This window comes from Bombina bombina, chromosome 6 (genome assembly GCF_027579735.1).
Source record: "Bombina bombina isolate aBomBom1 chromosome 6, aBomBom1.pri, whole genome shotgun sequence".
Lineage (NCBI taxonomy): Eukaryota > Metazoa > Chordata > Amphibia > Anura > Bombinatoridae > Bombina > Bombina bombina.
The window spans coordinates 1,097,080,932-1,097,106,917 of NC_069504.1; the positions used below are offsets into that span (position 1 = coordinate 1,097,080,932).

Here is a 25,986-nt window from a genome sequence, read left to right on the forward strand (position 1 = left end):
GCTTACTAATAGGTGTATGTATGGGTGAGGGAGCTTACTAATAGGTGTATGTATGGGTGAGGGAGCTTACTAATAGGTGTATGTACAGGTGAGGGAGCTTACTAATAGGTGTATGTATGGGTGAGGGAGCTTACTAATAGGTGTATGTACAGGTGAGGGAGCTTACTAATAGGTGTATGTATGGGTGAGGGAGCTTACTAATAGGTGTATGTATGGGTGAGGGAGCTTATTAATAGGTGTATGTACAGGTGAGGGAGCTTATTAATAGGTGTATGTACAGGTGAGGGAGCTTACTAATAGGTGTATGTATGGGTGAGGGAGCTTACTAATAGGTGTATGTATGGGTGAGGGAGCTTATTAATAGGTGTATGTACAGGTGAGGGAGCTTACTAATAGGTGTATGTATGGGTGAGGGAGCTTACTAATAGGTGTATGTACGGGTGAGATGGTTAACCATAGCCCTAACCTTTTGACATACAAGAGATTAACCCCTTTGTACCCCAGGCCAATCCTATTTGCGGTATTGCTGCAGACACATTACCGTAACATGTATTGCGTCACAATATTGTGGCTGGGATTCCTATAACTATCTATTTCCCATTGGCAGAAATAACAATCCATTTGGTACAATTAAATAAAATCACTAATTTCTGACTTTCTGTAATTAAGGTCTCTTATAATACAGCCCCAGCACCTGGGCAGCTGTTACATAAACATTAATTTATTGTCTCTCCTGTCTGTCTTCATGTGCATTCCTTGGTCACAGTCTCAGGCTGTCACGCTTGCTCCATATTTCTCTAAAGTCTGTAGGAATCACTAACATCTGTAATGGCTATGCTGCTGTTGTTGGTTTTTTAATAATATAATTTTATCTTTATTCTCTATCAGTTTGCTTCACTTCATTTACAAACCAGAAATAGATTGTCTGTTGTTCCTAATTACTCAGTGCTCTGTCCTGTAATGTGTGCTGAGATGATGACATCACTTATGCATGACTGACAGGTCATTAGTAGCTAAAATAACTTGAACGTCAGATAAATCACATTATAATACATTTATTGTATTGTAGAAAAGTCCTACATTTAGAAATAATACAGCTGTTTTGAAATCAGTGTCAAAATAGTCCTCTTTGTAGCAATAAAACCAGACCCTGAGAATTAAAGGGACATGACACCCACATTTTTTTTTCATGATTTAGAAAAAGAATGCAGTTATAAACATCTTTCTAATTTACTTCTATTATCTAATTTATTTTATTCTCTTGATATTCTTTGCTGAAAAGCATATCTAGATATGCTCAGCAGCTGCTGATTGGTTGCTGCACGTAGAAGCCTCGTGTGATTGGCTCACCATGTGCATTCTTTTTTCTTCAACTAAGGATATCTAAAAAATGAAGCAAAATAAATAATAGCAGTAAATTGTAATGTTGTTTAAATTTCTATTCTCTATCTGAATCATGAAAGAAAGATTTTGGGTTTAGTGGCCCTTTAACTTATTCTGTCTAATATTTTCCGGTTATGCTTCGAATCAGTGTTAGAATGGGTTAACAAACTGACGCTGACATTCTTCTTGATGTAGATACCCTTTCACCAGCATCAAGTCCGTCTTCCATCACCGTTCCCGGTAGTATCGATGAGCAGAACTGTAAAGCCCTGAACCTTGAGTGTAAGGTGTGCGGAGATAAAGCATCAGGTTTCCACTACGGAGTCCATGCTTGTGAGGGTTGCAAGGTAGGACATGCAAGCACCAATTGTCATTATTTACATCTCCGCTGCAGGACCACAAGTACCAGGAAGAGTATTTTACGTTTAGGTTTTTCTGGACAGATATGAGTTATACATGCTGCAGGGTTTGCATGGAGAAACATGAATAGTTGCTTCCTTCTTGCACACACTGCAGCATGTGTAACTCATAACTGTCCAGGAAAGCACATGGCTGAGGTTACAACTCTAGACAATTTCCGTATCTCTGTCTTTAAAGGGACATGAAACGTAAAATGTGTCTCTTATGATTCAGATAGAGCATGTCATTGTAACAACTATCTGTTTTACTTCTATTATAGCATTTGGTTCATTCTCTTGACATTCTTTGTTGAAGGAGCAGCTATGCAGTACTGGGAGATAGCTGAACACATCTTGTGAACCAATGAAAAGAGGCATTTTTGTACAGCTACCACCTAGCAGCTAGCTCCCATTAATGCTTTGCTCTTTCTGATGCTACCTAGATGTCCATTTCAAATAACTATACCAAGATAATGACGCAAATTAGATAATATAAGTAAATTGGAAAGTTGCTTAAAATCACATGCTCTTTTTGAATCATAAAATAATTTTGTTGGGTTTCATGCCACTTTAAAGGGACACTAAACCCAATTTTTTTCTTTCATGATTCAGATAGAGCAGGCAGTTTTAAGCAACTTTCTGATTTACTTCTATTATCAATTTTTCTTCATTCTCTTGCTATCTTTATTTAAAAAGCAGGAATGGGATGCATAGGAGCTGGCCCATTTTTGGTTGAGAACCTGGGTTATGCTTGCTTATTGGTGGTTAAATGTAAGCCTCCAATAAGCAAGTGCTATCCATGGTGTTGAACCTAAAATGGTCTGGCTGCTAAGATTTATATTCCTGCTTTTTAAATAAAGATAGCAAGAGAACGAAGAAAAATTGATAATAGGAGTAAATTACGGCTAGATTTAGAGTTCTGCGGCCAAAGGGGTGCGTTAGCTACGTGTGCTTTTCCCCCCCCCGCACCTTTTAAATACCGCTGGTATTTAGAGTTCACAGAATGACTGGGTTTTCAGTGCGTTAGGCTCCAAAATGGGAGCGTAGAGCATAATTTAACGCCACTGCAACTCTAAATTCCAGCGGTGCTTACGGACGCGGCCAGCTTCAAAAACGTGCTTGTGCACGATTCCCCCATAGAAAACAATGGGGCCATTTGAGCTGAAAAAAACCTAACACCTGCAAAAAAGCAGCGTTCAGCTCCTAACGCAGACCCATTGTTTTCTATGGGGAAACACTTCCTACGTCTGCACCTAACACTCTAACATGTACCCCGAGTCTAAACACCCCTAAACCTTACACTTATTAACCCCTATTCTGCCGCCCCCGCTATCGCTGACACCTGCATATTTTTTTTAACCCCTAATCTGCCGCTCCGTAAACCGCCGCTACCTACATTATCCCTATGTACCCCTAATCTGATGCCCCTAACACCGCCGACCCCTATATTATATTTATTAACCCCTAATCTGCCCCCCACAACGTCGCCTCCACCTACCTACAATAATTAACCCCTAATCTGCCGACCAAACCGCACCGCTACTATAATAAAGTTATTAACCCCTAATCCGCCTCACTCCCGCCTCAATAACCCTATAATAAATAGTATTAACCCCTAATCTGCCCTCCCTAACATCGCCGACACCTAATTTCAAACATTAACCCCTAATCTGCCGACCGGAGCTCACCGCTATTCTAATAAAAAATTTTAACCCCTAAAGCTAAGTCTAACCCTAACACCCCCCTAAGTTAAATATAATTTAAATCTAACGAAATAAATTAACTATTATTAAATAACTTATTCCTATTTAAAGCTAAATACTTACCTGTAAAATAAACCCTAATATAGCTACAATATAAATTATAATTATATTGTAGCTATTTTAGGATTAATATTTATTTTACAGGCAACTTTGTATTTATTTTAACCAGGTACAATAGCTATTAAATAGTTAATAACTATTTAATAGTTACCTAGTTAAAATAATTACAAAATTACCTGGAAAATAAATCCTAACCTAAGTTACAATTAAACCTAACACTACACTATCAATAAATTAATTAAATAAAATACCTACAATTATCTACAATTAAACCTAACACTACACTATCAATAAATTAATTAAATACAATACCTACAAATAACTACAATTAAATAAACTAACTAAAGTACAAAAAATAAAAAAGAACTAAGTTACAAAAAATAAAAAAATATTTACAAACATTAGAAAAATATTACAACAATTTTAAACTAATTACACCTACTCTAAGCCCCCTAATAAAATAACAAAGCCCCCCAAAATAAAAAAAATGCCCTACCCTATTCTAAATTAAAAAAGTTCAAAGCTCTTTTACCTTACCAGCCCTGAAAAGGGCCCTTTGCGGGGCATGCCCCAAAGAATTCAGCTCTTTTGCCTGTAAAAAAAAAAACATACAATACCCCCCCCCAACATTACAACCCACCACCCACATACCCCTAATCTAACCCAAACCCCCCTTAAATAAACCTAACACTAAGCCCCTGAAGATCTCCCTACCTTGTCTTCACCTCACCGGGTTCACCGATCGGTCCAGAAGAGGGTCCGAAGTCTTGATCCAAGCGGCGGCTGAAGAACTCCATCATCGGGCTGAAGTCGGAAGTCCATCATCTGGATGAAGTCTTCTATCAAGCCGCATCTTCAATCTTCTTTCTTCCGGAGCGGAGCCATCTTCTTCCCAGCCGACGGGGATCCAACCTCTTCAAGCGACGCCTACTCGCCGAATGACGGTTCCTTTAAATGACGTCATCCAAGATGGCGTCCCTCGAATTCCGATTGGCTGATAGGATTCTATCAGCCAATCGGAATTAAGGTAGGAAAATTCTGATTGGCTGATGGAATCAGCCAATCAGATTGAGCTTGCATTCTATTGGCTGATCGGAACAGCCAATAGAATGCGAGCTCAATCTGATTGGCTGATTGGATCAGCCAATCGGATTGAACTTGAATCTGATTGGCTGATTCCATCAGCCAATCAGAATATTCCTACCTTAATTCCGATTGGCTGATAGAATCCTATCAGCCAATCGGAATTCGAGGGACGCCATCTTGGATGACGTCATTTAAAGGAACCGTCATTCGGCGAGTAGGCGTCGCTTGAAGAGGTTGGATCCGCGTCGGCTGGGAAGAAGATGGCTCCGCTCCGGAAGAAAGAAGATTGAAGATGCGGCTTGATAGAAGACTTCATCCCGATGATGGACTTCCGACTTCAGCCCGATGATGGATTTCTTCAGCCGCCGCTTGGATCAAGACTTCGGACCCTCTTCTGGACTGATCGGTGAACCCGGTGAGGTGAAGACAAGGTAGGGAGATCTTCAGGGGCTTAGTGTTAGTTTTATTTAAGGGGGGTTTGGGTTAGATTAGGGGTATGTGGGTGGTGGGTTGTAATGTTGGGGGGGGGGTATTGTATGTTTTTTTTTTACAGGCAAAATAGCTGAATTCTTTGGGGCATGCCCCGCAAAGGGCCCTTTTCAGGGCTGGTAAGGTAAAAGAGCGAACTTTTTTAATATAGAATAGGGTAGGGCATTTTTTTATTTTGGGGGGCTTTGTTATTTTATTAGGGGGCTTAGAGTAGGTGTAATTAGTTTAAAATTGTAATATTTTTCTAATGTTTGTAAATATTTTTTTATTTTTTGTAACTTAGTTCTTTTTTATTTTTTGTACTTTAGTTAGTTTATTTAATTATATTTATTTGTAGGTATTGTATTTAATTAATTTATTGATAGTGTAGTGTTAGGTTTAATTGTAACTTAGGTTAGGATTTATTTTACAGGTAATTTTGTAATTATTTTAACTAGGTAACTATTAAATAGTTATTAACTGTTTAATAGCTATTGTACCTGGTTAATATAATTACAAAGTTGCCTGTAAAATAAATATTAATCCTAAAATAGCTACAATATAATTATAATTTATATTGTAGCTATATTAGGGTTTATTTTACAGGTAAGTATTTAGCTTTAAATAGGAATAATTTATTTAATAAGAGTTAATTTATTTTGTTAGATTTAAATTATATTTAACTTAGGGGGGTGTTAGGGTTAGGGTTAGAATTGGCTTTAGGGGTTAAAAAATTTATTAGAATAGCGGTGAGCTCCGGTCGGCAGATTAGGGGTTAATGTTTGAAGTTAGGTGTCGGCGATGTTAGGGAGGGCAGATTAGGGGTTAATACTATTTATTATAGGGTTATTGAGGCGGGAGTGAGGCGGATTAGGGGTTAATAACTTTATTATAATAGCGGTGCGGTCCGCTCGGCAGATTAGGGGTTAATAAGTGTAGGTAGGTGGCGGCGACGTTGGGGGGGGCAGATTAGGGGTTAATAAATATAATATAGGGTTCGGCGGTATTAGGGGCAGCAGATTAGTGGTACATAGGGATAATTTAGCTGGCGGCGGTGTACGGAGCGGCAGATTAGGGGTTAAAAAATTTAATAGAGTGGCGGCGATGTGGGGGGACCTCGGTTTAGGGGTACATAGGTAGTTTATGGGTGTTAGTGTACTTTAGAGCACAGTAGTTAAGAGCTTTATAAACCGGCGTTAGCCCAGAAAGCTCTTAACTCCTGGGTTTTTTCTGCGGCTGGCGTTTTGTCGTTAGATTTCTAACGCTCACTTCAGCCACGACTCTAAATACCGGCATTAGAAAGATCCCATTGAAAGATAGGATACGCAATTGACGTAAGGGGATCTGCGGTATGGAAAAGTCGCGGCTGCAAAGTGAGCCTTTCCTGACTGACTCCAAATACCAGAGGGCGGTAAAAAAACAGCGTTAGGAGCCTCTAACGCTGGTTTTCACGGCTACCGCCCAACTCTAAATCTAGCCGTTAGAAAGTTGCTTAAAATTGCATGCTCTATCTGAATTATGAAAAAAAAGTTTGGGCTCAGTGTCCCTTTAATTATTATTTTTTATTTGTAAATTGCTACTGAATTCTGCACCGCTGAGTAAAGTTACATTATGATAGAAATACAGATTCATATCAGTTTAATCAAACAAATTAAACATGGGGAGGATCTTGTGCTCAAGACAGCCTCGTCTATAGCAGGTGTGGCCAACTGATGACCCAAGGGCCACATGCAGAACTAACAATATATGCCATAGTTTTTGAGGCTCCAGAAAAAAACAGAAGTAAGCTTATGTAGTTTGAGGTAATCACATCTCAGTAGAAGAGGACAGAATAGCGCCCTACCACCTACCTTGCCCTGTGTAAATATGTTATTTGTTTGTCTTATATCCATAAATGTATATGCTGCCCTTAAGGATTCTGAAATATTGATCTAAATGTTAGGAAATTGGTCTACAGGATTAGTTATGGGACTTGAATTTTAATCCTGCAGCATTGATTGTTCTCTTCAGCACAATTCAGTGTAAATCTCACAAGAAGATTATTATAGAAAAGTTATATAAACTTCAAAATCCAAAGGTGGTCTTTTAATTTCATTTAGGGCCCGATTCTCAAAAACTCACCAGCATGTAGAGAAGTCATCAGCTTATTTTACTGAGCACTATATTGTAAAGTAAGTGTCTCTCCTTGACATAAAACATATTAGTGAACTCCCCTTAAAGGACCATTGACATTGAAACATTATTGCAATATACATTCATTATTTATGTTGATGCCTTTTGCTGTAAAATACATCTAAAATTGTATTTGTTTCACTTTCTCCCAGGGAGGTTTAGGTTAATAATTTTAGTCAATTTATGTAAGCTTTTGTTTACTTCACCCCCCCCCCCACTAGTATTCTCAGCAGTCACGTTTGTATAAGGTAGATTATCAGTTTAGCATCATTAATCATCATGATAGGAGAAGCATTATTTGCAATAGTAACTAAGTTGAATCAGTGCTAAACCACATTAAGGGAAGAGATAAGGGCAGGCTTCCCCAGTCTCTCTCAACTGCACATGTGCAGACAGAGTTTGTGCTAGATCTGAATATTAGTTTGTTATTAGAGCAGGGGTTCTTTTTTTCTGGGGGACAGGGAAATCAGTGAAATGGATAAACATAAAATAATATACTCATTTGACAAAATGAAGCTGCAGTTTTCATTGCAAAATTATTCTCAGATATGAAGGTTCAAAATCATGTAATTTACCATTTGTGTTTAGTGGTTCTTTAATAAGATACACACAGCTAGATTATGAGTTTTGCGTTATGAGTATAACGCTGCTTTCTCTTGTTAAGTGTATCCAGTCCACGGATCATCCATTACTTGTGGGATATATTCCCTTCCCAACAGGAAGTTGCAAGAGGATCACCCACAGCAGAGCTGCTATATAGCTCCTCCCCTCACATGTCATATCCAGTCATTCTCTTGCAACCCTCAACATAGATGGAGGTCGTGAGAGGACTGTGGTGTTTTATACTTAGTTTATTTCTTCAATCAAAAGTTTGTTATTTTTAAATGGCACCGGAGTGTGCTGTTTTTTCTCAGGCAGTATTTGGAAGAAGAATCTGCCTGCGTTTTCTATGATCTTAGCAGAAGTAACTAAGATCCACTTGCTGTTCTCACACATTCTGAGGAGTGAGGTAACTTCAGAGAGGGAATGGCGTGCAGGTTTTCCTGCAACTAAGGTATGTGCAGTAAAATATTTTTCTAAGGAATGGAATTGACTAAGAAAATGCTGCTGATACCGAAGTAATGTAAGTAAAGCCTTAAATGCAGTGAAAGCGACTGGTATCAGGCTTATTAATAGAGATATATACTCTTTAAAAAATGTGTTTTAAAACGTTTGCTGGCATGTTTAATCGTTTTTTAACGTACATTGGTGATAAAACTTATTGGGGCATAATTTTTCTGCATAGAAACAGTTAACTGAGGCTTCCCACTGTTGTAATATGAGTGGGAGGGGCCTATTTTAGCGCTTTTTTTGCGCAGTAAAAATTCAGACTCAGACTTCCTGCTTCTTCCTGCATGATCCAGGACTTCTATAGAGGGCTCAAAAGGCTTCAAAAGTCATATTGAGGGAGGTAATCAGTCACAGCAGAGCTGTGACAGTGTGTTTGACTGTGTTAAAAAAAACGTTTTTTTCTATTGTTTATCCGTTTTGGGTATTAAGGGGTTAATCCATTTCCAAGTGAGTGCAATGCTCTGCTAACTTAATACATTTACTGTGAAAATTTGGTTGGTATAACTGCTTTGGTTCATTGTTATTTCAACCTGAGACAGGTTTTGTGCTTCTTAAAGGCGCAGTAACGTTTTTTATATTGCTTGTAAATTTATTGTGAAGTGTTTTTCAAGCTTGCCAGTCTTATTGCTAGTCTGTTTAAACATGTCTGACATAGATGAATCTACTTGTTCATTATGTTTGAAAGCCAGTGTGGAGCCCCATAGGAATATGTGTACTAAATGTATTGATTTCACTTTAAATAATAAAGGTCAGTCTTTATCTATAAAAGAATTATCACCAGACGACGAGGGGGAAGTTATGCCGACTAACTCTCCTCACGTGTCAGTACCTTCGCCTCCCGCTCAGGGGGTGCATGCTATTATGGCGCCAAGTACATCAGAGACGCCCATAGCAATTACTTTACAGGACATGGCTACAATCATGAATAATACCCTGTCAGAAGTATTATCTAGATTGCCAGAATTGAGAGGCAAGCGCGATAGCTCTGGGATTAGGAGAGATGCAGAGCGCGCTGGTGCTGTAAGAGCCATGTCTGATACTGCGTCACAGTTTGCAGAACATGAGGACGGAGAGCTTCATTCTGTGGGTGACGGATCTGATCCGGGGAAACCTGATTCAGAGATCTCTAATTTTAAATTTAAGCTTGAGAACCTCCGTGTATTGCTTGGGGAGGTTTTAGCTGCTCTGAACGACTGTAACACAGTTGCAATTCCAGAGAAATTGTGTAGGCTGGATAGATACTATGCGGTACCGGTGTGTACTGATGTTTTCCCTATACCTAAAAGGCTTACAGAAATTATTAGCAAGGAGTGGGATAGACCCGGTGTGCCCTTTTCCCCACCTCCTATATTTAGAAAAATGTTTCCAATAGACGCCACTATACGGGACTTATGGCAGACGGTCCCTAACTGGAGGGAGCAGTTTCTACTTTAGCAAAGCGTACCACTATCCCAGTTGAGGATAGTTGTGCTTTTTCGGATCCAATGGATAAAAAATTGGAAGGTTACCTTAAGAAAATGTTTGTTCAACAAGGTTTTATCCTGCAGCCCCTTGCATGCATTGCGCCTGTCACTGCTGCTGCGGCATTCTGGTTTGAGTCTCTGGAAGAGGCCATTCACACAGCTCCATTGGATGAAATTATGGACAAGCTTAAATCACTTAAGCTAGCTAACTCATTTGTTTCTGATGCCATTGTACATTTGACTAAACTAACGGCTAAGAACTCCGGATTCGCCATCCAGGCGCGGAGGGCGCTATGGCTTAAATCCTGGTCAGCTGACGTGAATTCTAAATCTAAATTACTTAATATTCCTTTCAAGGGGCTGACCTTATTCGGGCCCGGCTTGAAGGAAATTATTGCTGACATTACTGGAGGTAAGGGGCATACCCTTCCTCAGGACAGGGCCAAATCAAAGGCCAAACAGTCTAATTTTCGTGCCTTTCGAAATTTCAAGGCAGGAGCAGCATCAACTTTCTCCGCTCCAATACAGGAAAGAACTGTTGCTCATTTCAGACAGGCCTGGAAACCTAACCAGTCCTGGAACAAGGGCAAGCAGGCCAGAAAACCTGCTACTGCCCCCAAGACAGCATGAAGGAACGGCCCCCTATCCGGAAACGGATCTAGTGGGGGGCAGACTTTCTCTCTTCGCCCAGGCGTGGGCAAGAGATGTCCAGGATCCCTGGGCGTTGGAGATCATATCTCAGGGATATCTTCTGGACTTCAAGGCTTCTCCTCCTCAAGGGAGATTTCATCTTTCAAGATTATCAGAAAACCAGATAAAGAAAGAGGCATTCCTACGCTGTGTACAAGACCTCCTAGTAATGGGGGTAATCCACCCAGTTCCGCGGACGGAACAAGGACAGGGATTTTATTCAAATCTGTTCGTGGTTCCCAAGAAAGAGGGTTCCTTCAGACCAATTTTGGACCTAAAGATCTTAAACAAATTCCTAAGAGTTCCATCATTCAAAATGGAAACTATTCGGACCATCCTGCCCATGATCCAAGAGGGTCAGTACATGACCACAGTGAACTTAAAGGATGCCTACCTTCACATACCAATTCACAAAGATCATCATCGGTTCCTAAGATTTGCCTTTCTAGACAGGCATTACCAATTTGTAGCTCTCCCCTTCGGGTTGGCTACGGCCCCGAGAATCTTTACAAAGGTTCTGGGCTCACTTCTGGCGGTTCTAAGACCGCGAGGCATAGCGGTGGCTCCGTATCTAGACGACATCCTGATACAGGCGTCAAGCTTTCAAATTGCCAAGTCTCATACAGAGATAGTTCTGGCATTTCTGAGGTTGCATGGGTGGAAGGTGAACATGGAAAAGAGTTCTCTATCACCACTCACAAGAGTCTCCTTCCTAGGGACTCTGATAGATTCTGTAGAAATGAAAATTTACCTGACGGAGGCCAGGTTATCAAAACTTTTAAATGCTTGCAGTGTCCTTCATTCCATTCCACGCCTGTCAGTGGCTCAGTGCATGGAAGTAATCGGCTTAATGGTAGCGGCAATGGACATAGTGCCATTTGCGCACCTGCATCTCAGACCGCTGCAATTGTGCATGCTAGGTCAGTGGAATGGGGATTACTCAGATTTGTCACCTCTACTAAATTTGGATCAAGAGACCAGAGATTCTCTTCTCTGGTGGCTATCTCGGGTCCATCTGTCCAAGGGTATGACCTTTCGCAGGCCAGATTGGACGATTGTAACAACAGATGCCAGCCTTCTAGGCTGGGGCGCAGTCTGGAATTCCCTGAAGGCTCAGGGATCGTGGACTCAGGAGGAGAAATTCCTCCCAATAAATATTCTGGAGTTAAGAGCAATATTCAATGCTCTTCTAGCTTGGCCTCAGTTAGCAACACTGAGGTTCATCAGATTCCAGTCGGACAACATCACGACTGTGGCTTACATCAACCATCAAGGGGGAACCAGGAGCTCACTAGCGATGTTAGAAGTCTCCAAGATAATTCGCTGGGCAGAGTCTCACTCCTGCCACTTGTCAGCGATCCACATCCCAGGCGTGGAGAACTGGGAGGCGGACTTTCTAAGTCGTCAGACTTTTCATCCGGGGGAGTGGGAACTCCATCCGGAGGTGTTTGCTCAACTGGTCTATCGTTGGGGCAAACCAGAACTGGATCTCATGGCGTCTCGCCAGAACGCCAAACTTCCTCGTTACGGATCCAGGTCCAGGGACCCGGGAGCAACGCTGATAGATGCTCTAGCAGCTCCTTGGTTCTTCAACATGGCTTATGTGTTTCCACCGTTTCCTCTGCTGCCTCGACTGATTGCCAAGGTCAAACAGGAGAGAGCATTGGTGATTCTGATAGCGCCTGCGTGGCCACGCAGGACCTGGTATTCAGACCTAGTGGACATGTCGTCCTGTCCACCATGGACTCTACCTCTGAGACAAGACCTTCTAATACAAGGTCCTTTCAATCATCCAAATCTAATTTCTCTGAGACTGACTGCATGGAGATTGATCGCTTGATCCTATCAAAGCGTGGCTTCTCCGAGTCAGTTATTGATACCTTAATACAGGCACGAAAGCCTGTTACCAGGAAAATCTACCATAAGATATGGCGTAAATACCTGTATTGGTGCGAATCCAAGAGTTACTCATGGAGTAAGGTTAGGATTCCTAGGATATTGTCCTTTCTCCAAGAGGGTTTGGAAAAAGGCTTATCAGCGAGTTCGTTAAAGGGACAGATTTCTGCTCTGTCTATTCTTTTGCACAAGCGTCTGGCAGAAGTTCCAGACGTCCAGGCTTTTTGTCAGGCTTTGGCTAGGATTAAGCCTGTGTTTAAAACTGTTGCTCCTCCGTGGAGCTTAAACTTGGTTCTTAAGGTTCTTCAAGGAGTTCCGTTTGAACCCCTTCATTCCATTGATATTAAACTTTTATCTTGGAAAGTTCTGTTTTTGATAGCTATTTCCTCAGCTCGAAGAGTCTCGGAGTTATCTGCCTTACATTGTGATTCTCCTTATCTGATTTTCCATTCAGACAAGGTAGTTCTGCGTACTAAACCTGGGTTTTTACCTAAGGTGGTTTCTAACAGGAATATCAATCAAGAGATTGTTGTCCCATCATTGTGCCCTAATCCTTCTTCAAAGAAGGAACGTCTTTTGCATAATCTGGAGGTAGTCCGTGCCTTGAAGTTCTACTTGCAGGCAACTAAAGATTTTCGTCAAACATCTGCCCTGTTTGTCGTTTATTCTGGACAGAGGAGAGGTCAAAAAGCTTCGGCAACCTCTCTCTCCTTTTGGCTTCGAAGCATAATACGCTTAGCCTATGAGACTGCTGGACAGCAGCCCCCTGAAAGGATTACAGCTCATTCCACTAGAGCTGTGGCTTCCACCTGGGCCTTTAAGAATGAGGCCTCTGTTGAACAGATTTGCAATGCTGCAACTTGGTCTTCACTTCACACTTTTTCAAAATTTTACAAATTTGACACTTTTGCTTCTTCGGAGGCTGTTTTTGGGAGAAAGGTTCTACAGGCAGTGGTTCCTTCCGTTTAAGTTCCTGCCTTGTCCCTCCCATCATCCGTGTACTTAAGCTTTGGTATTGGTATCCCACAAGTAATGGATGATCCGTGGACTGGATACACTTAACAAGAGAAAACATAATTTATGCTTACCTGATAAATTTATTTCTCTTGTAGTGTATCCAGTCCACGGCCCGCCCTGTCTTTTAAGGCAGGTCTAAATTTTTAATTAAACTACAGTCACCACTGCACCCTATGGTTTCTCCTTTCTTGTCTTGTTTCGGTCGAATGACTGGATATGACATGTGAGGGGAGGAGCTATATAGCAGCTCTGCTGTGGGTGATCCTCTTGCAACTTCCTGTTGGGAAGGGAATATATCCCACAAGTAATGGATGATCCGTGGACTGGTCTGGATACACTACAAGAGAAATAAATTTATCAGGTAAGCATAAATTATGTTTTTTCCCTACCGCTGCTATTACAAGTCTTGTAGGTATAGGTGTACCGCACACTTTTTTAGCCGTCACGCAACGTCAGTATCGCACTTTTTCAATGGGACTTCCATAGCGCCGGTATTACGAGTTTTGCCTGGGAGGCCAAAAATTGAGTGGTACACCCTATACCGACAAGATCCGTACCGCCATCTAGTCAGTAGTTATGAGTTTTATGTTACAAAGTGCACTAACACCCATAAACTACCTATTAACCCCTAAACCGAGGCCCTCCTGCATCGCAAACACTAAAATAAAATAATTAACCCCTAATCTGCCGCTCCGGACATCATCGCCACTTAAAAAATGTATTAACCCCTATTCCGCCGCTCCCCGACATCATCGCCACTATAATAAAATTAGTAACCTCTAAACCGCCGCCCTTCCGCATCAAAAACACTATTTAAATATAATTAACCCCTAATCTGCCGTCCGCCCACTCCGCCGCTATAATAAACCTATTAATCCCTAAACCAAACCTCTAACACCCCCTAACTTAAATATAATTAAAATAAATCGAAATAAAACTTACTATTAATAACTAAATAATTCCTATTCAAAACTTAACACATACTTACCTGTAAAATAAACCCTTAACTAGCTACAATATAACTAATAGTTACATTGTAGCTATCTTAGGTTTTATTTTTATTTCACAGCTTTGTATTTAGTTTAACTAGGTAGACTAGTTAGTAAATAGTTATTAACTATTTACTAGCTACCTAGTTAAAATAAATACAAATTTACCTGTAAAATAAAACCTAACCTGCCTTACACTAAAACCTAACATTACAATAAAATTAAATAAATTAAATTAACAAAATACAATTATCTAAAGTACAAAAAATAATAAACACTAAATTACACAAAATAAAAAAAAGAAATGATCAAAAATAAAAACTAATTACTCCTAATCTAATAGCCCTATCAAAATAAAAAAGCCCCCCAAAATAAAAAAACCCTAGCCTAGCATTTGGATGGGCATTGCCCTTAAAGGGACAGTAAACCTAAAATATAATGTTATATAATATAACATTATATTAGTGCTATCGTTATAAAACTTAATATTCCCTTTTAATTTTTTAAAAATATGTCAGTTTTTCAGACCCGCTCTCTGTGCTCTTCTGAGCGAGTCTGTTTTTATTACACAGCGCATCGGGCCAGCTGTATAGTCAAAGCCCGGCCCGACCGCACCATAACACTAAGTGCAGCTCGCTCCTGCTGTCAGACATTATATAACATTATATTTTAGGTTTACTGACACTTTAAAGGGCATTTAGCTCTTTTACATTGCCCAAAACCCTAAGCTAAAAAATAAAAAAAATAGGATTGAGCTTTCATCCTATTGGCTGATCCAATCAGCCAATAGGATTGAGCTAGCATTCTATTGGCTGATTGGAATAGCCAATAGAATGCAAGCTCAATTCTATTGGCTAATTGCAACAGCCAGTAGGATTTTCCCCCCCTTAATTCCTATTGGCTGATAGAATTCTATCAGCCAATCGAAATGTAAGGGACGCCATCTTGGATGACGTCATTTAAAGGGAAGCTTCATTCTTCAATAGCCATCAAAGAAGAGGATGCTCCGTGCCGGATGTCTTGAAGATGGACCCGCTCCGCGCCGGATGGATGAAGGTAGAAGATACCGTCCGGATAAAGATTTCTGCCCGCTTGGATGAAGACTTCTGCCAGCTTGGATGTCCGGTCTTCAAAAACTGATCGTCGGGGGTTAGTGTTAGTTTTTTTTAATGGTTTATTGGGTGGGTTTTATTTTTAGCTTAGGGTTTTGGGCAATGTAAAAGAGCTAAATGCCCTTTTAATGGCAATGCCCATCCAAATGCCCTTTTCAGGGCAATGGGGAGCTTAGGTTTATTTAGATTGGATTTTATTTGGGTTGGTTGTGTGGGTGGTGGGTTTTACTGTTGGGGGGTTGTTTGTATTTTTTTTTTATTTTGGGGGGAGCTTTTTTATTTTGATAGGGCTATTAGATTAGGAGTAATTATTTTTATTTTTCATAATTTCTTTTTTATTTTGTGTAATTTAGTGTTTATTTTTTGTACTTTAGATAATTGTATTTTGTTAATTTAATGTATTTTATTTTATTGTAATGTTAAGTTTTAGTTTAAGGCAGGTTAGGTTTTATTTTACAGGTAAATTTGTATTTATTTTAGCTAGGTAGCTAGTAAATAGTTAATAACTATTTACTAACTATTCTACCTAGTTAAAATAAATACAAACTTAGCTGTGAAATAAAAATAAAACCTAAGATAGCTACAATGTAACTATTAGTTATATTGTAGCTAGCTTAGGGTTTATTTTACAGGTAAGTATTTAGTTTTAAATAGGAATTATTTAGTTATTAATAGTAGGTTTTATTTAGAATTATTTTAATTATGTTAAAGTTAGGGGTGTTAGGGTTAGGGTTATGTTAGGGTTAGGTTTAGAGGTTAATATATTTATTTAGTGTTAGTGATGTGGGAGGCCAGAGGTTTAGGGGTTAATAACTTTAGTGGCGGCGGTGACATTGGGGGCGGCAGATTAGGGGTTAATAAATTTATGTAGGTGGCGGCGACGTTGGGGCGGCATATTAGGGGTTAATAAGTGTAGGAAGGTGGCGGCCACATAGGGGGCGGCAGATTAGGGGTTAATAAGTGCAATGTAGGTGTCGACGACATTTGGGGCGGCAGATTAGGGGTTAATAAGTGTAATGTAGGTGTCGGCGATGTCAGGGGCAGCAGATTAGGGGGGTTTAGACTCAGGGTTTATGTTAGGGTGTTAGGTTTAAACATAATTTTTTTTTCCCCATAGACATCAATGGGGCTGCGTTCGCGATTGCAGGTGTTAGGCTTTTTTTTTAACCGGCTCTCCCTATTGATGTCTATGGGGACGTCAAAACACCGCTTGTATTTGGGTGCGGTATGGAGCTCAATGCAACCATATCGCCCGCACAAGCCGTTTTTTTGCAAACCTGTAATAGCAGCGCTATTAAAGGTGAACGGTGAAAATAACGCAAAGCTCGTAATCTGGCTGACAGTTCCCAAGGTAAAAAGTGCCTTTAAAACAGTCAATGAAAAACCTTGTATTACTGGCAAGACATTTTATAGAATCTCCCCAGAACAGAGAGCATTAGAGAATTTGGCCCTTTGAAATTTGCTTGGCCTTACTTTATGGCAAGCTGCATTACTCATTACACCCCAACAGGCCAGAATTTGATGAGCCATGAGCAATCAACGTCAGATCAGGTAGATAAGTCCTGCACCAGCTGGTTTGGTTGTCTCGCAGCAGAGATATCGTAATTGTGGTCCATTCTGGTGTCCTGAAGAGAGACAAACACTGGTCTAGGGTTCTGCTTGTCCATTAACCAGACATAAAAGTACAAAAAAATGCTATAACTATGTGTTTAAAGGGTCACTGAACCCAATTTTTTTCTTTCGTGATTCAGATAGAGCATGCAATTTTAAGCAACGTTCTAATTTACTCCTATTATCAAACTTTCTTCATTCTCTTACTATCTTTATTTGAAAAAGAAGGCATCTAAACTTTTTTTTTGGTTCAGACGCTGGTCGATGAATTTATCCACCAATCAGCAAGGACAACCCAGGTTGTTCACCAAAAATGGTCCGGCATCTAAACTTACATTCTTGCTTTTCAAATAAAGATACCAAGAGAATGAAGAAAATTTGATAATAGGAGTAAATTAGAAAGTTGCTTAAAATTACATGCTCTATCTGAATCATAAAATAAAAACATTTGGGTTCAGTGTCCCTTTAACACACGCAGCCCCAGAGCAGAATCCACTACTAGTATCTTGCTGATCCAATAACAAGAGGTATATATGTACAGTCACCAATCAGCAGTTAGCTGCCAGTACCACTTTTCTTCTCCTAAGCCTACCTAGGTATGCTTTACAACAAAGGATACCAAGAGAGCAAAGTCAATTATGATAATAGATGTAAATTGAAAAGTGTCTTAAAATACCATGCGCATTTTTAATTTTTACTTCTACATGACAATTGTTCTTCTTGATGAATAAGGCAATCATTCTTGTTATTTTACTCATAAATGTTATATTTAAAGGGACAGTAAAGTCAAAAGTAAACTTTCATGATTCATATAGGGAATGCAATTTTAAACAACTTTCCAATTCACTTTTATTATCAAATTTGCTTTGTTCTCTTGATATTCTTAGTTGAAAGCTAAACCTAGGTAGGCTTATATTCTAATTATCTCAATGCATTTGACAGTTTTTCACAGCTGGAAGGAGTTAGTTCATGTGTGCCATATAGATAACATTGTGCTCACGCCCGTGGGTTACTTATGAGAGGGTACTGATTGGCTAAAATGCAAGTTTGCAAAAAGCACTGAAATAAGGGGCAATCTGCAGAGGTTTAAATACAAGCGGGTAGATTACGAGTTTTGCGTTATGAGCTGTGCGGTGCTAACGTGCAGTTTTTTCTCACCGTTCACTTCCCTGCAGCGCTGGTATTACAGGTCTTTACAAACCCGGCGTTAACAGGCAAGAAGTGAGCGTAGAGCAAAATTGAGCTCCATACCACACTCCAATACTGCTGGTTGTACGTGCTCGTGCACGATTTCCCCATAGACATCAATGGGGAGAGCCGGCTGAGAAAAAGTCTAACACCTGCAAAAAAGCAGCGTAAAGCTCAGTAACGCAGCCCCATTGATTCCTATGGGAAACTAAAGTTATGTTTACACCTAACACCCTAACATGAACCCCGAGTCTAAACACCCCTAATCTTACACTTATTAACCCCTAATCTGCCGCACCTGACATCGCCGACACCTACATTATATTTATTAACCTCTAATCTGCCACTCTGGACACCTACATTATACTTATGAACCCCTAATCTGCTGCCCCCAACATCGCCAACACCTACATTATATTTTTTAACCCCTAATCTCCCTCCCCCAATGTCGCCGCAACCTACCTACAGTTATTAACCCCTAATATGCCGCCCCCAAGTTCGCCGCCACTATTCTACATTTATTAATCCCTAAGCCTAAATCCCTAACCCTAACACCCACTAACTTAAATATAATTTAAATAAATCTAAATAAAATTCCTAACATTAACTAAATTATTCCTATTTAAAACTAAATACCTGTAAAATAAACCCTAAGCTAGCTACAATATAACTAATAGTTACATTGTAGCTAGCTTAGGGTTTATTTTTATTTTACAGGCAAGTTTGTATTTATTTTAACTAGGTAGAATAGTTACTAAATAGTTATGAACTATTTAATAACTACCTAGCTAAAATAAATACAAATTTACCTAACACTACACTACAATTAAATAACTTACCTAAATTAAATACAATTAAATAAATTAAATACAATTAGCTAAATTACAAAAACAAACAAACACTAAATTACAGAAAATAAAAAACAAATTACAAGATATTTAAACTAATTACACCTAATCTAAGAGCCCTATCAAAATAAAAAAGCCCCCCAAAATAAAAAAACCCTAGCCTAAACTAAACTATCAATAGCCCTTAAAAGGGCCTTTTGCGGGGTATTGCCCCAAAGAAATCGAATCTTTTACCTGTAAAAAAATACACCCCCCCCCCAACAGTAAAACCCACAACACACACAACCAACCCCCCAAATAAAACCCTAACTAAAAAAACCGAAGCTCCCCATTGGGAGGGCATTTGGATGGGCATTGCCCTTAAAAGGGCATTTAGCTCTATTGCTGCCCAAAGCCCTAACCTAAAAATAAAACCCACCCAATACACCCTTAAAAAAATCCTAACACTAACCCCCGAAGATTCACTTCCCGAAAGAAGTCTTCATCCAAGCGGCAAGATGTCCTCAACAAAGCCGGCAGAAGTGGTCCTCCAGACAGGCAGAAGTGGTCCTCCAGACGGGCAGAAGTCTTCATCCAGACGGCATCTTCTATCTTCATCCTTCCGACGCGGAGCGGCTCCATCTTCAAGACATCCGGCGCGGAGCATCCTCTTCTTTCGATGGCTAACGATGAATGAATGTTCCTTTAAGTGACGTCATCCAAGATGGGGTCCCTTAGATTCCGATTGGCTGATATAATTCTATCAGCCAATCGGAATTAAGGTAGAAAAAATCCTATTGGCTGATGCAATCAGCCAATTGGATTGAGCTCGCATTCTATTGGCTGATTGGAACAGCCAATAGAATGCAAGCTCAATCTAAGGGATGCCATCTTGGATGACGTCATTTAAAGGAACCTTCATTCGTCATTAGCCATCGAAAGAAGAGGATGCGCCGGATGTCTAGAAGATGGAGCCGCTCCACGTCGGAAGGATGAAGATAGAAGATGCCATCTGGATGAAGACTTCTGCCCATCTGGAGGACCACTTCTGCCGGCTTCGTTGAGGACATCTTTCCACTTGGATGAAGACTTCTCCCGGTAAGTGAATCTTCGGGGGTTAGTGTTAGGATTTTTTAAGGGTGTATTAGGTGGGTTTATTTTTTAGGTTAGGGCTTTGGGCTGCAATAGAGCTAAATGCCATTTTAAGGGCAATGCCCATCCAAATGCCCTTTTCAGGGCAATGGGGAGCTTAGTTTTTTTAGTTAGGGTTTTATTTGGGGGGTTGGTTGTGTGGGTGGTGGGTTTTACTGTTGGGGGGTTGTTTGTATTTTTTTTACAGGTAAAAGAGCTGATTTCTTTGGGGCAATGCCTCGCAAAAGGCATTGGTAGTTTTAGTTTAGGCTAGGGTTTTTTTTTTTATTTTGGGTGGTCTTTTTTTATTTTATAGGGCTATTAGATTAGGTGTAATTAGTTTAAATATCTTGTCATTTGTTTTTTATTTTCTGTAATTTAGTGGGTTTTTTTGTAATTTAGCTAATTTTATTTAATTTATTTAATTGTATTCACTGTACAAAGTATATTCTTTATGTCTCTTTATATGCGCAGCCCTCTGGAAAAATGACATTTCAAATCTACTTGGCTCTATTTTGAAGCTGACATAAATCTGCTGTAGAAACAGAATCTCCATAACCTCTCATATTACTGCGCCTCAGAATGCGGTACTGAGGAAGCAACCTCCTTTTAATTACAAATGAGTGTAAAATAAATCATATGCAAGTCACCTGAGGGAGGAAACTCACATCACTCGTTGTGGATTTGCATTCATGGTACACGGTTAAAAAATAATTATGTCTGAGGGCAAAAACATATACATTGATGTGTCTGTCTCTTTTTTCTTGTTTGTCAAAGACTTTTCAGACTATTTTTAGCTTATTTTTGCTAGTAGTAGCTATTAGACTGTACTTAATCACCCATCCTCAGATTCTTAATTAAAATGACATTAAAACATAGCATATTTGTCCGTTAAAGGGACAGCAACACTCTGATATTGTAAAATACAATTCTTAATGGGACATGAAACCCAATTTCCTTCTATAAGGCAGGGAGAGTCCACAACTTAACTCCTTACTGTTGGAAAATACAACACCTGACCACCAGGAGGAGGCAAAGACACCCCAGTCAAAGGCTTAAAGGGACACTGAACCCAATTTTTTTCTTTTGTGATTCAGATAGAGCATGCAATTTTAAGCAACTTTCTAATTTACTCCTATTATCAAATTTTCTTCATTCTCTTGGTATCTTTATTTGAAAAGCAAGAATGTAAGTTTAGATGCCTGCCCATTTTTGGTGAACATCCTGGGTTGTCCTTGCTGATTGGACAGTACCAATAAACAAGTGCTGTCCATGGAACTATACCAAAAATTGGCTGGCTCCTTAACTTAGATGCCTTTTTTTTCAAATAACGTTAGCCTGAGAACGAAGAAAGATTGATAATAGAAGTAAATTAGAAGGTTGCTTAAAATTGCAAGCTCTATCTGAATCACGAAAAAAACATTTGGGTTCAGTGTCCATTTAAATATCCCTCCCACTTCCCCTATCCTCCAGTCATTCTTTGTCTTTCATCACTATAGGAGGTGGCAGAGAAGTGGCAGAAGATTTGGATAGTCCTGTAATGGGTATGTTCCCTTCAAGAAAGAACTGGAGTTTTAAGTAATCATGTCAACCTCTCAGTGAGAGTATTGATAAAAGTTAGAGTCTGGAGATGCAGGCAAAGTTTTTCTGCAAACCCATCCAGACTGTCGCATAACAGCTCCTGAGCAATCAGTGTTGACGAGTTTCACTGCTTGCTGTTACTCACTCAAGTCCTTGTCAGAGCATCGCTGCAAGACTGTCACACTTGAGAGGCTGTGCCTGTTCCACAGCATGGATCCTGGAGGGTAAGATCGTTTTATATATACTTTTTCTATACAGGGTCACAGTGTGACTCCCTTATGCCTCTGAAGGATCAAGGGTTAATATCTTCTTCAGGGAGATTATTTGAACAGCTAGGTGTTATTTATAACTGCTTTACTGTGACTGTGTGCTTTTGGCTTGGAACAAACAGTTTTCACTTTAGTTTTTGAGTGTTGCGCAGCTCATAATTGCTTTTTCATAGCAGGAGAAGTCCTGTCCTACGCTCCACGTGACCGGGTGCGGTCTTTTCATTTCCTACGATCCTGCTGGGGACAACACTCCTAAGGAGAGCGTTTTCACTGCTGTCTGGGTCTAGGAGGTGGTGAGTGCCCCAGCCATTGGGATTATAAAGGTGCCGTTTTTTGAATATAAGCGTTTACTTTTTGCTGTCTTTCTGTGAATATATCTTAGCTATGGAGGACTCTGATACTGCATTAGAAGGCTCCGCTCCTTCTGTACTGATTAATAATTCCTGTTTATATTGTGAGGAGACCGTGGTTTGCCCGCCTGCTCAATTTTGTTCTATTTGCCTTAGCACTGTTCTAAAGTCTAAGAAGGGAAACAAGCCTGCTAATACTCATAGAGCTACTAGCCCCTCTGAGCCGTCTACCTCTCAGGAATCTGGGTCCCGAGAGATTACTACCCTTTCTACACTACCCACTCCACATGCAGTTCCCTGCGGCTCAACTAATCTTCCATCTGGAGGCGGTCTTTTTCTGGCAGACTTTACCGCACAGTTACAATCGGTGGTGTCTGCGGCCCTGAGTGCCTTACCTCACTCTAGCAAACGTAAGAGAAAGGTTAAACATAGTTCTCCTGACCTAGAGTCATCTAAATATTTGTTGGATTTAGCTACTATGTCCCAGCTATCCGAGGATGAGTTAACCTCTGTAGCTTCAGAGGGTGAACTTTCTGAGTCAGAGACTTCAGTTTCTAAACCTCCTTCAGTGGAGGAACCCTCCTTTAGATTTAAGATTGAGCATCTGCGTTTTTTATTAAAGGAGGTTCTGTCTAAGCTAGAGGTTCCAGAGGCTACACTCCCTGAGGAACCTAAGATACCTAAATTAGACAGGGTTTATGAAGACAGGAAGGTCCCTCTGACTTTTCCTGTGCCAGTTAAGATGGCGAACATTATTAGTAATGAATGGGAAAGAATAGGAACTTCTTTTTCCCCCTCGTCTACTTTTAAAAAACTATTCCCGGTCCCTGACTCTCAATTAGATTTGTGGGACTCCATCCCTAAGGTGGATGGCGCTATTTCTACGCTGGCTAAGCATACTACTATCCCTCTGGAGGATAGTTCTTCTTTTAGAGAGCCTATGGATAAGGAAATGGAAACCTTTCTGAGGAATATGTTTCAACATACAGGGTTTTTATTTCAACCGGCGGCAGCTGTAGCCGCGATTGCTGGAGCAGCTACCTACTGGTGTGACACTCTGTCGGAGCTCATTGAGGTAGAGACTTTCTCGAGGATATTCAGGAGAAAATTAAGGCTCTGAGAATTGCTAATTCCTTCATCTGTGATGCGAATATGCAGATTATTTGCATAAATGCAAAGGCTTCTGGCTTTGCGGTCCTAGCCCGCCAGGCTCTCTGGTTGAAGTCTTGGTCTGCGGATATGACTTCTAAATCCAGACTCCTTTCTCTTCCTTTCAAGGGGAAGATTTTATTCTGTCCAGGCTAGATTCCATTATTTCTATGGTTACCGGAGGGAAAGGTGCCTTCCTACCGCAGGATAAGAAAAATAGGCCTAAGTAACGGCAAATGTCTGATTTTCGTTCCTTTCGTTCTGACAAATTACGACGACAGCATTCCTCATCCAAATCCGAGCAGCCCAATAGTATTTGGAAGCCGGCTCAGTCCTGGAATAAGTCCAACCAGACTAAGAAGCCCGCCGAGAACAAATCGGCATGAAGGCGCGGCCCCCGATCCGGGATCAGATTGAGTAGGGGGCAGACTGTCGCTTGGTTCCAGGATGTACAGGATTCTTGGGTCCTGGAGAATGTATCTCAAGGATACAGGAAAAGTATTCAAGTCTCATCTGCCCAGGGGCAGATTCCTACTCTCCAGTCTGTCTACAAGACCAGAGAAGAGAGCTGCCTTCTTAGGTTGCGTACGGGTACCTACAGCAGAAAGAGGTTTGGGGTTTTATCAATCCTTCCTCTGGTTCAGGAAGGACAGTTTGACCACCATAGACCTGAAGGATGCATACCTTCACGTTCCGATACACAGGGAACATTTTCAGTTCCTGAGGTTTGCCTTTCTGGACCAGCACTTCCAGTTCATAGCTCTTCCATTTGGCCTAGCTACTGCTCCAAGGATATTTTCGAAGGTTCTGGGGGCTCTTCTAGCCGTTGCCAGAACACGAGGTATTGCAGTAGCGCCTTACCTGGACGATATCTTGGTGCAGGCACCATATTTTCGTCTAGCGGAAGAACATTCGGAGTCCCTTCTCAATCTTCTTCGATCACATGGATGGAAGATAAACTTGGAAAAGTGTCGCCTTACTGCAAGTACAAGGGTGAATTTTCTAGGGAACAATAATAGAATCCATATCCATGAGAATATTCCTCACAGATCAGAGACGTTGCAAGCTAACTACTGCATGTCTTGCCCTCCAGGCCTCCTTGAATCCCTCAGTGGCTCAGTATATGGAGGTGATCGGACTCATGGTGTCCTATATGGAGATCATTCCTTTTGCCAGATTCCATCTCAGACCCTTACAACTATGCATACTGAGACAATTAGAAGGCTGAACATTCAGATCTGTCTCAACAGATTGTGCTGGACAACCTGTTGAGAGACTCGCTTTCTTGGTGGCCATGTTCAGATCATCTGTCCCAAGGCACGTGCTTCATGAGACCATCCTGGGAGATTGAGACTACGGATGCAAGAATTTCCAGCTGGGGAGCCGTTTGGAGTGCCAAGAAGGCACAAGGACTGTGCTCTCATGAGGAGTCCTACCTTCCGATCAATATATTGGAACTCCGGGCAATCTTTAATGCCTTGAAGGCTTGACCCCTTCTGGGTTCGTCCCAGTTTATCAGATTCCGATCAGACAATATAATCTCGGTTGCCTACATCAACCATCGAGGGGGGGGGAAACGAGAAGTTCCTTGGCGATGAGAGAAATATCTCAGATACTAGAGTGGGCGGAGACTCACAGATGTATGCTGTCAGCGATCCACATTCCTGGTGTGGACAACTGGGAAGCGGACTTCCTCAGCAGGCAATTATTTCACCCGGGGGAATGGTCTCTCCACCCCGAGGTGTTTGCAGAGATATGCAGCGAGTGGAGGGCACCGGAGAAAGATCTCGTGGCATCCCGCCTCAATACCAAGCTACCCAGGTACGGGTCGAGGTCAAGGGATCCTCAGGCGGAATTGATAGATGCCCTATCAGTACCATGGAGGTTCAGACTCATATTTCTTTTTCCTCCATTACCGCTTCTTCCTCGTGTGGTGGCTCGCATCAAGCAGGAGCGAGCATCAGTGATTCTGATTGCTCCATCGTAGCTGCGAAGGACGTGGTTTGCGGATCTGGTGGGGATGTCCTTATCTCCTCAGTGAAGGTTACCTTGTCGCAAAGATCCGCATTCATTGATCAAAATCTAGATTATCTGAGGCTGACTGCGTGGAGATTGAACGCTTAGTCTTAGCCAAGAGAGGGTCCTTTGAGAGTGTTATCGACACTCTGGTTCAAGCTCGTAAGCCAGTTACTCATTGTATCTACCATAAAGTGTGGAGGACTTACTTGTTCTGGTGTGAAGAGCATGGCTTTTCCTGGCATAAGGTTAAGGTT

General features: G+C 40.8%; 1 protein-coding gene across 2 annotated transcripts in view; it reads left to right on the forward strand.

Moving 5' to 3' along the window:
* The window catches only part of PPARA (peroxisome proliferator activated receptor alpha), a 189,178-nt gene that overhangs the window by 117,961 nt on the left and 45,231 nt on the right, over nucleotides 1-25,986 (forward strand). For both annotated transcript variants that reach the window (XM_053719013.1, XM_053719012.1), the window contains one exon: nucleotides 1,579-1,730. In XM_053719013.1, coding sequence (XP_053574988.1) covers nucleotides 1,579-1,730 — 152 coding nt within the window. The remainder of the gene's footprint in view (nucleotides 1-1,578; nucleotides 1,731-25,986) is intronic.